At 40.6% G+C, this 14,894-nt stretch overlaps 1 protein-coding gene across 2 annotated transcripts in view; it reads left to right on the forward strand.

Moving 5' to 3' along the window:
• Nucleotides 1–14,473, forward strand: part of Kank (KN motif and ankyrin repeat domain-containing protein 2 kank) — an 81,587-nt gene extending 67,114 nt beyond the window's left edge. For both annotated transcript variants that reach the window (XM_075875065.1, XM_075875066.1), the window contains 6 exons: nt 11–109; nt 1,003–1,116; nt 2,978–3,178; nt 4,123–4,221; nt 8,768–8,853; nt 9,702–14,473. In XM_075875065.1, coding sequence (XP_075731180.1) covers nt 11–109; nt 1,003–1,116; nt 2,978–3,178; nt 4,123–4,221; nt 8,768–8,853; nt 9,702–9,744 — 642 coding nt within the window. In that variant the 3' untranslated portion in view covers nt 9,745–14,473. The remainder of the gene's footprint in view (nt 1–10; nt 110–1,002; nt 1,117–2,977; nt 3,179–4,122; nt 4,222–8,767; nt 8,854–9,701) is intronic.
• Nucleotides 14,474–14,894: the final 421 nt, after the last annotated feature.

Genomic DNA, 14,894 nt, shown 5'->3' on the forward strand with positions numbered 1-14,894 from the left:
CATTTTGCAGGGTAACACGGCCATCCACTACGCTGTGTCTCACGGCAACTTCGATGTTGTGAGCATTCTTCTCGACTCCAAAGTGTGCGATGTGAGCAAGCAGAACAAGGTTTGTGGGTTCAACATGAGCTATAACAGAGTAGCCTGTACTGTTTCTTTTCGCTTGTCAGTTATGTATCAATAATGATGAAGATAAGAAGTGGCATGGTTTACTTGTGAACTTTCATCATAAACTGCACAAAAGTTTGTGAATCTGGTTTGCACAATAGCCATCATGTCATGCCTGCCTATCTATACTAAATGATGTATGTGACATTGTACTTCTTCAGTATTGTGCATTTTGATGGTGAAAAATTGCTAGAGGCCTGTGTACTGTACAATATCAGGGCATGTTGAAGAACATCAGATCATCGAAACTTCTCAAGCCCTCCATGATGACGTGCCTCATAATCATGTCGTGGTTTTGGGACATGATTATATTATCTTCAATATTGCTTACGCAAGGAAGCCAGATGCCAGCAGAGTAAAGTACTGCTCTGAATTTCGAAAACTGTGTTCAGTTTGCAATATGTAGTACTAAAAGTCGAATTAATATTAGTGCTACATATATTGCCTATAAATCTCCTCTGATGCAAAGAGTGACACTTATATGCACCTGCACATGCAGGACCATCAAAGCACCCCAGCTAGTACGCTTTATGTGTTGCGTTGAGCGCAGAGAAGATGTAATGTTACCTTGCTTGCATTCCTGTAGTGTTCTGTTGCAATAGGTTTGGCAAGAGAGACCCAGCTAGCACATATTGTTCACTTTTGTGTTATTGAATGCTTATCGTTCCTCGTTAGTATTATTAACATTCCAGTATGTTCAGGCAGCCTGTGTGAAAGAGGTAGCACAACTTCTAAGCACAACCGAGTCAGCTTTCGGCATTGCATTTTGGCCAATACAATAGGGTGTTAAGTAGTCTCTTGTCGTGACTCACTTTCTTGTGTTTTGTTCTTCAGGCGGGGTACACTTGCATCATGCTGGTCTCTCTGGCCGAAATCAAGAACGACACACATCGCCTTGTAGTTCAGCGGTTGTTTCAACTAGGAGATGTCAATACCAAGGCTATGCAGGTGAGATTCACTCTATGTACTTTTCTTAAACCAGTTTTTCGGTTATTAGTACAGACGTGCTCACTGGGGGCAGGGTCAAGGTTGGCCATTGTCTCGCTGTCTGATCAGGGGTGGAAGGGGGTGTGTGCGAATTCGGTCTTTTACACTTCATTATTTGACAAGCAGCGCATGGAAGCTAATAGTATGTATTAATGAAATGGTGGCAAAAAGCTCTGGAAATGTTATAAATAGCAAAATTGCACAGAAAGCAGGAAACGTAGCGTGCTGGTTGCTTTTTGTGTACTGTTTGTGTATCCAACAGCATTACGTACCAGCTTCAAAAAGTGATTGGCATTAGTCATTAAGCATTGGAACTTCAGTTAAATATCAACTGAAGTAGATGTTTCCTGGACATAAATCGTGCACTTTGTGTAAGCGAGTTTTCTTCTTTTGTGTGTGTGTTTGTGTTTGAGAGAGGGAAGGAGGGTGAGACAGGTGCTGGAGACGAGGCAGTGCGGAGATTGTTGCCTTCTAATAAAGAGCTCCTCCTTGTGCAAAGGATTGCTGTGTAGACCACTATCATAACATCACAACTTCAGCACCTTGCCTCTGGAAAGAATCTGGAATGCTTTCTGCAGCTAAACACATTCTGTAAGACTATGCTTACATATGAGTATCCTCAATTTTTTTTACTCCATAGTTGTGCTGCAGTCTAACCTATCATAAACAGTCGCTGTACGTTTGATGTTGCTGGCCCGAACATTTCGACGAGAGGTGTTGTCTTTATCATGTTGGGATTGCCTTAGCAGAGACAAGTCTTTTTGCTTGAAATTTCGGCTTCGGCAAGAACCCAGTTCGACAAACACTGGCTATTTAAAGCAGCACTGACACAAAAATATTACGTCCAGTTTTTTCTGCTTCGTTAAGTAGCTGACGACCCATTTATCATGCCTGAAAACCTTGTCAGTGCCAGCACATCGGTGTTATTATTTAGAGACTGTTTCATAACGCCCAGTCACAGTTCCGTTTTCAAAGGGCGCGGAGCAAGGCAGGACCCAGACTGGTTTTCATGTAAACATATCTGGCTGTGTGAGCACACAAAAACACTTCACATGAACACCGCATTGACAACTTTTTCTAAAAAGCTCTCCGGATGCCACTGTGATCTCCCCTGGGTTGTTGTAAATATGTGTGACCCCACCTCCCCAAGTGCACTGCTGAGGCAAGGACAGTAGGTTTTGTACTCCAGTGCAAGTCTGCCCCCTCTTTCCAGCAAAAAACATCTGCCAGGAGCTTGGGTTGCCAAAAAAAAGTTCAACTCACTCCTGCTCACTCAAGAAATATACGTTGCGCTTTGGACTCATTCCATCTCACGCTCACCAAAGTTTTCCTGAGTCGTACTCACTCCTCACACTCACGATAATTGTCTAACACCGGACTCACTCGGACTCAAACTCACAAATTTTACTCGCCCAGACTCGCTCAGGTTCAGACTCGTGGCTTGATCCGAGTTCGAGTCAGGTGAGTGGACTCGTGAGTTCACCGACTATGGCTAGGAGAGAGCGCTTGCAAAGATTGTGGCCGCCAACACCAACTCGTGATGCAAGTGGCTCTTGGTTGTTCGTATTGAAGCCATGTTGGTGTCAATTTCAGGAGGTGGGCGTTTCGCTGAAATTGCATGATGAGAACTTCGATATTGATTTGAAATATTTTGAAGGCTGTACTAGTCGTCGTTGTTTCGCACATGATGTGTGTGCGTGTTCATACAGATCTATTCCACAAGCTGTCGGCTCTCAAATTTTTGTGTCAGTACCTCCCCTCTAAGCCTCAGTGTTACAATTATTGTCCTGTATAGTCTCATCACGAGGCATTTTCATCGCAGAATGGCCAGACGGCCCTCATGCTGGCAGCTAGTCACGGACGGCTAGAGATGATCAAGCTGCTTCTGGACGCCGGCGCGGAGCCAAACGTGCAGGACAATGACGGGTCTACGGCGCTCATGTGCGCCGCGGAGCACGGGTACATAGAAATAGTGCGCGTTCTGCTTGCGCATCCCGACACCGAAGTCTGCCTCGCAGACAATGTGAGTACAACCACGCGCACCTCGCTGTCTGGCTGAACGGGTGCTTTGCATGTTGGCTGGCATGTTTGTAGGAAACGGGATCACGCTGTGAGAGAAGCACTGTGCCTCACATTGTATAATGATTGCAGGAAGATGAAACTAGGTACTATATTGCGTGCATGTGATGAATAATACTTGGAAGTGTTTGCAAAAGGCCTTGCGTTTGAATCGATAGTTAACCAAGTTGGTGCAGGTCTATCTTAAATGTAAAAGTAGTTTGGAAAAAATAAATTGCATAGGTCACTGCTGCGGATCGGCTGCGCCAGATTTGCTGCCGATGGGAGATGGCATTCACCATTAACGAGCTGGCCGACCAACTTTGGGCCGTCAGGCAAGCCGAAAGTGCCGCCCAGGTCTAAGGACTTCGAGCGGTCACCTGAGGCATCGCCATCGTCATCGACGAAGGGTGGGAGGGGACAAGGGTTCATCCCCTCTTCCCCCATCTTGCCCGAAGGGAACTGCCGGACTTCAAATAAAGTTTATTCATTCACTTATACACGCGAAAATGAAATGACGTGGTTATCGTTCTTGTTTTTCAGTTTTTTCTTTCATGCTGCTTTTACATTTAGGGAAGACCATGCATTTTTTTATTTACCTTTAACAAAAATAAGGCGCAAAAGGGGCACACTCACGCATCTTAAAGCTCGAGGGGCAATTGTGTTTCGTTATCTTTACCTGTCTCATTCAAGTTTTGCAAAACCTTTACTGGTTGCCTACTGAAGGATAAATTAAAAAGGCCAGTCATCCATTGATGATATTTGTTTCGTTCGGCATCTGTTTCGTTAACCTTACAAGCTTATGTTTCCCTCTCTCGCTGTTTTGTAGTTGTGGGAGTCGATTTACGCCTTGAGCACTTCTACCGTGGAGCGTAATCTCCACATTTAAATTTGACTTTCTGTTGACAGGACGGAAGCACAGCATTGACGATAGCCATGGAAGCGGGTCACAAGGACACGGCTCTTCTGATCTACGCCAACAGCAACTTCTCTCGGGGCAGTTCTCCCGTGAGTTCTTAAACTAATAATAATAATAATAATAATAATAATAATAATAATAATAATAATAATAATAATAATGACTAATAAGGACAGTGTGTGGCTCTAGATATGTTGTGGTTGCACAATCAGTCATTGCATGACTGATTGCGCAAGCAGCCGCATGATATGTCGTGGGAATTTTTTCCGGTCCAGCTCCATTTGTGCTCTCTCGTCAATACTGCACAAGTGCTCATTGTCTTGCTTTCTTTTCTGATGCATTTGTTGATTTTTTTTAATAAATAAGTACACATTTGATGCTCGTATCACGCTACATGTTTTAAAGATAAACATTCGTGAACATGGGGCCTTGCTGGAACTGATGTTTCGAATAAGAGACTCGCCTACTTCGATGCTGCAGATGCTTTTCTTAGCATTCGTCTTTCGATAAACTTGTATTTTTTATTATTTAAAGGCTTTGAGAAGCCTATATAATATAACGAAATATCAGTACTTTGAAAAATGCGAACACTACGGCGTCTCTCATAATCGTATGGTGGTTTTGGGACGTTAAACCCCACATACCTATCAATCACTACACTGCCCTCTGAATTCAATCAAAGGCTATCAGAGCTTGCTACTTTAACCACTAAAAGGCCGCCAAGCGGAGCTTGGCGGTTCTTACGTGAGACTAGCTGGGCGGCACGAGGTCTCCCCTGCGTCTTCTCTGGACCCAAATAAAGTTTTCATCATCGTTATTCCTACAAAGATAGATTTTTTTTACTTTCTTATTCGATTCCATGGGTCTTCAAATCACTAAAATATTATTCAATAGCTGTTTATTCGCAAGGTACACACCATTTTTAAAAATATTTCTTGAATGAGCAGAGAATTGACTTGACTGCCTATGGACTGGCTTTTTCACATGCCAAATATCACAGCTGAATCAGTCATGATACTTATTGTGTGTGAGCCTCATTAGACAGAGGACAGCTGTAGGATGTCTTAGATCTTGTTGGTTTTGTGAAGAATATCTGTGTAAGTAGAACCCCTAAACTAATTTATGCTCAGTTTCATGCTGATGCTATGCTGTGTAGGACTGTCTCTATTTTCTCTCCATGTTTGCAAAATTTTAAAAAAAAGTATGCCATAACAAAGAAATTCAGGGTCTGTCCATAAAGTTGATGAGTCTGGGTCTGGTAAAGACTAATTGTTGATCCGATCGGTACGTATTATAATTTTTAAAATAGTTTTCTCGGGCATCAGATCACCGCTTCCAACACGATTCCTGCGGTGCTAGGGATCCCTAAAATTTGGCTACTGTGACCTCTATCAAAGACTCTGTGACAGCTTTTTGCGTCACGAGAACACCCACAAAATGGTGACCTTCTAGGAGTTTCTTGAGTTTTGGAAACGGGAAGAAGTCTTCCGGGCTTTCATCTGGGCTGATTCAGCCATGATATCTAGCATGCGAAGAAGCCAATCCATGGGCCATAAAGAAGGCAATCCTCTGCTCGTTACAAAAAAAATTTTAAACGTTGTGTATCTAGCAAATAAAGCGCTATTGAATAAATTTTAGTTGTTTCAAGACACGTGAAATTGAATTGGCAAGTAAAATAACCTGCATTTTTGTAGAGAAGTGGATAAAGCAGCAAGCTGTGATAGCGTTTGATTGAATTCAGAGGGTTCTGTGGTGTTAGCATTTTCCAAAGTGCTAATATTTTGTTAGCTTATATATTTTGTTTATGGTACATGCATAGTGGCAGTTTATTTTGCTGCTTCATTTAGTGTATGTAAATATGCTCAAACATGATTATGACGAAATTGTATCTTACAGCAGAGTAAGTTCGTTATGTCTGAAAATTCGTTATAAAGGTGTATTTCTAACACTATATTTATTGCAAGACTATTTCTAATTTACTTTGTTATAACGAATATTTTGTTATATCCGGGTTTGTTATATCGAGGTTTGAGTAGGCCTATGTGTTTCCTATTAAAGAACACTGCTTTACCCAAACTATTACATATTTTTCGGAAGTTTTCGCAATTTCTAATAGGCATTTAAGGCATCAGGTGGATGCAAATACTGTGAAGTTTTGTGTGCTGTTAAGTGCAGCTGACATTATCTTTTTTCATTGTTCTTTTCATTATTTATGGTACGGCATGGAGGCTAAATATATAAGTAACACCACTGGACTTTCATAGCTTACTTATCCAAATCTAACAGTGTAGATAAATCAGTTCAGAAATTTATTAATCTATATCATAATTTAAGATGTAACCTTGTCTCTGTATGTCTTTTGCAGTACAATGTGTTCCACGTAAGTAGCACTAAATTTTAACACTTGGTGGCATGCATACATGACCTAACCTACGCATTGTTAAGCTTCTTTAGTAACGTGTACTGTTAATTTTATGCAACAAATTGTACTAGATTTTATCAACTAAATATAAAATCCTTCTTTCCAATAATTATGTGCTGACAGTAAATATTGAATATGATGGCATTTTTGTGCTGTATGTGTGACTTGATTGTAACAAGTCTTAACTACACTGAATTTAAATTATATTGCAATTTAAAATAGTTGAAGTAAGGTGATGTGGCCTGCTGCAGCTGGTGGTTGTGGGAACATCTAGTGAATGTATGTGATTCATTTAAAATTATTTGAAACACACTAATATATACAAGGATGGCTGTCTGTTGATTTCTGCAAAAACAGTTCAAAATTAGCTTTTGCTTCTCAGCTTGAATACTGTCCAGATATGAGAGAGATTGCAGTAGCATTGCATAGCCCATTTTTGAAGTTACAGTAATCTGTGCAGTGTGACAGCAAGGCCATGTCCTGCTCTAAACTTAACTTTTTCATCTAGATAGGGAACACGAAGGTACCATAGAGATGTTCTCACTAAACTGCTGACACAATAGTTGGTCACTTTGTATTGTCTGATAGTGCTGGTAGTATACGCTCAGTTTGTTAGTAAAAATAACCACATTGGATATCATTGTGTGCAAGGCTGCCAGTGTCATCAAAAGCATATGTTTACCTTATAAAAGCTTCTGACTATATTTTGAAGTGGGTGCATTAACGTATGTACTAAAAATTTTTTTAATATGCCTTAATTTGTTGAATAGGCACAGAGTTCCTATACTAGATTTGGTTCACTTTCAGCAGAAAAATGTTCAGTTTGTACCATTTCCTTCGATTCCTATACAAGCGCTACATCTTTCTATGTTCTAAACCAAAATTTGGCTTTAATTTTGTACAAGTTATTCGAATGTAATCATTTCCTTTCCAGTCGCTTTAAATTTTATTTGTGTGTGATGGGCTACTGCTGAAGAACAAAGAACATTGGTGCATACTTCAGGAACCTGGACTGGACAATATCATTTGCTCCTCGTGCGATGCATAACTTTGTTCCTAATTAACTTTTTATTTAATCGCACTGCAAGAGCCGCATTTCACTTCTCCTATATCTTGCTTAGTTTCATTGTCTTTCAGAGTCGTGTGTTTTTGCCTTTAGCTTAGGTTTTCTCTTATTTAATCATTTTTGCCATATATTCGAAGTGTTATCAATAGGCCTGGTTACTACTCCTAAGTAACGTTTCAAAGCCCGCATTTTCTTTTTTGCCTAAACAAAAACATTCAAATTGCAGTTAGAAATGTACTCGGGCTAAGAACGTTCAAAATCACTCTTACAGCATTGCATTACACCCAGTGATATTGGTAGGCTCAATTTAAAAAGTTCCAAGTGAGGCCTCTTTTGCAAAACAGTTCTTTAAGCCTGCATATTTCAACACTTAACAAACACTGGCTTGGCAGGTAACTCAGTCTCTCCTTTTATGACAGTGAAACATACAATATTGCACAGATGATTTGAATTTATGCACCTGATGAATACCGTCAGGCCAACTTTTTTAAGCGTTCACCATCCTTGAAAGCATCATGCTCAATAAATACTTTCTCCACAGTCAGATGTTTTGACAAGCTGATGGGTTATTGCCAGACAGCCACACTTGAAATCCAAATTTCTTTCTCTTAAGCGTTTAGATATGAGAGTTAAGATTTGATATGCAGCAAAAGTAAGACAGCAAGCTAAGAAGTGTCGGTGCAGTCTCAACACCACAACATGAACCAGTGGCGGATCCAGAGGGGGGCAGTAGGGGCGATCTCTCTCTCTCTCTCTCTCCCCCCCCCCCCCTAAGAAAGATTTGTCAGCACCCCACCCACATTCTTCCGTGCTTGTCGGTCACCTCCTATCACCAATTAGAGCAAAGGAGGAAACCACTATGAGAACACATTAAGAGTATTTATGCTGCAACAGGGTTTTTGTGCTACTAAAAATAGTCAGGACCCCCCCCCCCCCCCCTAAAATGGGTCACTGAATTTGCCGCTGTATAGAACACAACCTGGCCACCCAGCCTGGTCATCATATCACATGGCTGCTTACAAAAAGCAGTCGTACATTTATCCTTTCAGAAGATAAGCTTTCAGGCGCTTGGATAGCATGGCATCAACCAATGTTCATGGCCTTGTTCGTTTTTTCTTCTTTTTATTTTCTTGCTTTTATTTCACAGTACTCATCTTTGAGAATGCGCAAGCGCCCTTCTCCAAGGTCAACACCTCCCCCCAGCCGCCCACCTAGGACACCTCCCCCTCCTAGGTGAGGACATGTCCTACTTTTGCGGAACTGGTCTGTGTTAAGTATGTTAAAGTGGCTCTAAGTTATTGAATGCACTAGAAAGATTGTCTGATTTCAGCAATGTATCATTCGCTGCTTTAAGAACCAGTCTTTTTTCGTTGCGTTAGCTGTGTTGTTGTTGTTACATAGTACTATTCTTGCTGACAACTTCTGGCAGCCCTGTTTGTTTACGAGTGCCAGTGACATCTACTTAGGACAAGTTTTTTTAAGCTCATCAGGACGTTTCGTTGCATCTGTCTATCTAATATATGGGTGATTCTTCTCTCTCATTTTCCACGTTGGCTACCGTTTATATTTGCTGCATTGAACTGGCAATTCTCACACCGAGACTGAAATAAAAATACTTGGTCTTATTACCTATGGTTTCAATGAAAATTGGAAGTTAATCTTTTTCATGACTAAAAAATTGGTTCATTTTGCAGTCATGGGGTTTGTCAACACTCTACGTGAGTACCATAGCTCAAAACAATCAAGCAATTTTTTTTGTCCTATTCTCGCAATATTTGTGATTATCACCTATACATAGGTTCTAGGAAAAAACCAATAAACTGACCTGGTAAATTTTAGATATAAGATTTATGCTTTAGATCCTGTATGCCAATATTTATTAAGTATTTTGGCTTGCAGTTTTCATTCAATATGTCAGAAATTAGTTCCAGGTTGGTTGATAGAATAAGAAAGCAAAACTAGGCAGTAATAAGAAATTTTCGGAACAAAAACATCTATTTTTAAATTCAAATATAGTTGTGAAACTTTATTAACTTACTGTGCTGCACTTTCCTTGCGTTCTTTTTTCTCTCTTCTTGAAGCCCTGCACGGTCGAGGCGAACGTCTACCTCTACCGTCAACTGACATTCACATTGCGAATCTTCAATCAAACCGGTTTCTAGTTGACGTCAGATACAGCGCACGCATTGCAGCGCACAATATGATAAATGCTCCCGACAGAACCACAGCATGAATCTCGCCTTGAAGATGTCCTGAGAAACTTGGAAGGAGGCCTGAACAACCTGAGAAATGTTGAAAGAAGCACAAGAAAACCTTGGATCTTTTGCAGCTATTACGTTTATTAGGTGACCCTCTCTTTTTTTATTTTTTTGTTCTCTCTGTAACTCGAAGGCACACGTGCATCTGCCGTAACCCCATCATTTGCTCATTTTTTATACACTGCTGCCATCCCATCTGGTCTTGTAGGGTAGCCAGGTGTTTGAAAGCAATTTTTTAATTTATACTCGCTGCTGCTTTTTTAGCTCAAAACGATGCCACAAAACACGAGACAAGACGAAGCGTTCTGTCGGTTCCCGTGTGGGGCCTGCGCTTTTTAATATTTTATCAATCTTTTGTTTACCACGCTATTGAAGTGCTTTAGAAAATGGCCTGGTTCAGAACCATTACATATGTTGATTATTTCTTTGTTGTAATAAAACAAACTACAAAAGCTGTGTCACAGTAGAAAGTATAACTGTTAAATGACAGTGGCAAAGGTCTAGCTTTCACACATTAAGTATATTGTAATAGTATGGAAGGTTCGGCGAGTTGGTTTGGGGACATTCTTGTAAACATTTCCGTGTGCATACGATAGACGAGAAAACGAAAGGCGAGAAGACAAATGGGCGTGATGAGCTCACAAGGGACGATTAGCCGCAGTTTCTAGATCTACAATTGTTCTTACAAGCAGGTCAGGCCTGCTGGATGTACTCTCCTTGTGCACGAAAGGGTCTTGCGAGTCTGCGCACTCAAATATTGCGAAACATCTCGTTCTTATGTCATTGTTATGAACAAGAGCTTTAGTGAACAGTGGAAGAGGTTGCAGTATGCGCATTACCGAAGTGTGGTAGTGATGTCGGTCTTAGGTTTCGCTTCGGAACCTAAAAGGCAAGTGTCCTGCCGTGGTGGTCTAGTGGCTAAGGTACTCGGCTGCTGACCCGCAGGTCGCGGAATTGAATCTCGGCTGTGGCGGCTGCATTTCGGACAGAGGCGGATATGTTGTAGGCCCATGTACTCAGATATGGGTGCACGCTGAAGAACCCCGGGTGATCGAAATTTCCGGAGCCCTCCACTACAGTGTCTCTCATAATCATATGGTAGTTTTGGGACATTAAACTCGCGTGTCAACCTAAAAGGCAAGCACTAGGAAAGTAACAGTGATACACAGAAGAGCAGGCCGGTAGTGTCCCATTGTCACATAGTGGCTCACAATCTTGTGTGCTCAGAGTTGGGTGCACTTTAAAGAACCCCAGGAGGTCGAAATTTTTGGAAGCCCCCACTACGGCATCTCTCATAATCGTATGGTGGTTTTGGAGCGTTAAACCCCACATATCAATCAATCGTGGCTCACAAACTTGATGAGGCCATTAGGTACCAAAACCCAATAGTATTTTTTTGCCTTCTGAAGGCTGACTGTTGTGCAAGGATAATTGTGAAGAAAATAAAAAAACAGCAACATGGAAAGAACCACCTGAAGTTTGTAGAATGCAGCGTAGGTGTGGTCTACAAGATTCCACTCTTTTGGAAAAGTGTGTGCAAATCAATCAGGCCACTGTTTTAATAAGCATCTTCAAGAACATGGGAGATCCCTGTCAACCGGTGTGGGCTCTCTTGGTGCTGCACTACAAAAAGTGCAAATGTCAAACTTTATTTAGACAGTTCACTATTTAAAGAAAAAAAAATCCGTGTTACCACTGCCCGGGAAATATTGGGAGATTGTTTTCACACAGTCATTAGGTGCGCTATGCATTAGTGTTTCTTCTTTAACCTTCTTTAGCCCTGCATTTTCTTTTTCAAATGCGATAACATGAATGCACTTTGTTGATCTAGTGTAGGTTGATGCGGGAAAAAAGTTGCACTTTGTCCTGTCTTAATTCTGTCTTGCGGTGTCGTTTTGTGCTATAAAAACACTATGGGTTCACACAGACTAGCTCGTCAACACATTGAATTGGCGTCTCCTTGAGCTATTTGATGCTCTGTGCATTGCTAGTTAATGGAAGGTCTATCTTTGAGTTAATGCAGGGCACGCTGTTTTCATAGTGAACGTTGCACAGTAACTTGGTGATGTTAATCATTTTGCGCATAATTACATGTTTTAATATAGACATTCCAGCATGCAGCTAGGCAACATGAATGACATGCTAGACATGTTCGTTGACCTTTCATGTGACAGCTTTTTATGGCTAGTGAGTAAACGTCCTGTGCATGTGATTGGCTGTTTACCAGGTTGTGATACATGTGCCTTAACAACCCAAGAGCCATATTTCAAGGTCGTATATTTCCGCTACCGAAATTTTGAGGTATATATTTAAAAGGTTAGACAGAGCTCACAAAACTCTCCCTACTCTTGCACTTGCCATTTTCATAGTGCAATGTGTTCAAAGTTGCTTAAACAGTTTTCGACCAAATTTTCTGCTTGCAGTCTTCAGCGTTGCATAGAGACATTGATGGTGTTTTGTTCTTGAACTTGTTGTGACTGTGGTTTTTGTATCCTGTTGACAGAGTGTTCGTTGTGCCAGCTTTGCATTTCAAAGACTGTCATTGTTGTCCAGCATCTGTGCACTTGATATTTGCCTGTTCGTTCATAAGCTTTGTGAAAATGTGTATAATAAGTGTGTAGTTGGATGGTTTTTAAAAAAGTAGTGATGCGACTTTTATGGCTTCGCTTTTTAAACTAAACGAAAGTTCCAGCCCTGTCGATTCTAGAACGAGAATATTGGCAAGGATCAGAACGCCTTTAAATTATTTATCATAACATACATATTATTAGTTTCTACGAAGCAGCTTCACTCTCTGTACAGGGAACGCTAACGTGTCATGAAATTCTCACACATTAGCTTGCCCGATTCCTGCCGTCGCTGTGGGCACTAGGTGAAAGTTTAACCAGAGCAAATCACTTTCATTACTTTTGTCAGGAGTAATATCATAATACCTAACTGTGCAGCTACATGGCATGAACTAATTTAGCTCATGTCACGGTGTCATGATGCCGTTGCTTGCGGCAGGTATGATGTTTCGGGTCCACCTTTAGTACCAAGTCGAGGAGATATCTTTTACTCATTTTCCAACTTTCAAGCTAGCTAAATTATGTCTTTTTACAGTTTATAAACGAATGGTATATTTTGTACTAAACTTTTAAAACATGTCAGTACTCTTTCAAAAAAAAAATTATTTCATGTGTAAGTTTGTTTCGATCAACATAAAATGTCCAAGTTGACAAAGTAAAGATGTGTTTGTTACATGGTGAATGTTACAACGCATTACAAGTTTTAAGAAATCCGGCATGTGATTGCGTCCAGTGATGTCATGTGTTTGTTGTCTACACACAGGAAGACTGATCCACATATGAAATCATACTGTGTTAACGGAGCATTGCAGCATAGAAATTCTGGGTCCAAGAAAAAAAACAATCAAAGAAGCTTGTTACCAGAGATCGCAGTTGCTGATCGAGGTGTGCGGAGACATATGTGGCTTCGCGGCAATGCTAATTATAATGTATTACTGTTTGTGGTCAGGCCACAACGTTGTTGAAGTCGTCCTTTAATGTCAATGATGCAGCTTCATGCTCATTAATAGAGATCAGCAGATTGTGATAATGACTTATCTGTTCAGCAGCTGACAATTTCACCTTTTTGTTCTAATCATTAAGCTCTAATCAAAATGCGGTTATCGAATGGAGCAGTCTGTGTGTGACGTTGACTTTCTTTCTGGACGTTCGTTGTGATTTCCCTGCCGGAAAGAAAGGTGCAAGTTGGCACGCTACAGATGTCTACGCTGCTGAAAAATATTTTTAAAAGTCGTGTTTATCCCGGATAAGTAATATATTTGAGGCACACTGTTATCTGTGTGGAGTTTAGACAATACAATCTATCCACACTGAACTAAGCTCTTTTGCATTCCATCTCTTCATGAATGCACGCAAGACTTTACTTTTCGAAGCGGGTGCTCTGCACAACCGTAGCTTATGCGACATTTAGCCACTGGCCTGCTCTTTCATAACTTTCTTTTTTTTATGTGGTTCTAGCTACTAAAGCATGTGTTCAAGTTGCTGCAGAAAGCTAATCCTTTATCTCTGATTGTGTGATAAGCAGTAATGCTTTTAAGCTATATATTTATCATATTTACACTATATGTAAGTGCACAGGCTTTTTATTGAGTGTTCATTTAATGCACTGCAAAATTTTCAACAGTAGTACTCTTTCTATTTCTGTGGAAGCTTTGCTAGTTGTTTTAGTGTTTTTACAATGCCATCAAGCTGGTAGTGTCTTTTTATTGTGTTTTTAGCCTTCTATTCCATGTGTGTTGTTCTATGTGTGTTGTTGCCAGCCCTGTAGGCAGGACTGCATGTAGTGTTTTGAGGAAAGCATTTTAGCACACTCTTGCTGTGCTAGAGACTTTTTCCGTGCCAGCTTTGCCCCTCTTCACGAGACATTCTCACTCATTACCGGGTACATTGATTAGCTTACTTGTCAACTTGTAAACAATACTTGCGAGTGATCCGCTTGGAAAGTGTTTTTAGAGAGGGACACGAGCACAAAACTGTTCTGCATTTCGTTACCTTACTTCAAAAAATAAATGACCTTTAACTTTGCTATGTGTGGCGTGGTGCTTTTGTGTATTTTTATATACGTATCTGCATACATATGACAAACACTGACTTCAGGCCAGCCATGGAGTGATAACAAATGGTAGCAGTTGTTTAACCAAGTGATATATTGTTTAATTTGTTTTCTTACAACCAATCAGATTGAGTATTGAGCACATTTTTCTCGTTACACAGTTCTAGCATTTTTATAAAAAGCAGTTTTGGAATAACAGAGAAGAGCTAGTTGGTAGTTACTCTTGTTGAATTAATGGATATGCAAGCATGGACGCAAGAGAGAAGTATAAACACCACAAATGTTGGGCATTTGCTTTGTGACCTTTTTGGTTGGTGTTTGTACACCCAGCCTCTCAAACATTAGTTCTTATCTGTTTGAATGGACTTCATGGATATTTTTAGTGTTTTTCTTTTT

The sequence above is a fragment of the Rhipicephalus microplus genome, chromosome 10 (assembly GCF_043290135.1).
Source record: "Rhipicephalus microplus isolate Deutch F79 chromosome 10, USDA_Rmic, whole genome shotgun sequence".
Classification (NCBI taxonomy): domain Eukaryota; kingdom Metazoa; phylum Arthropoda; class Arachnida; order Ixodida; family Ixodidae; genus Rhipicephalus; species Rhipicephalus microplus.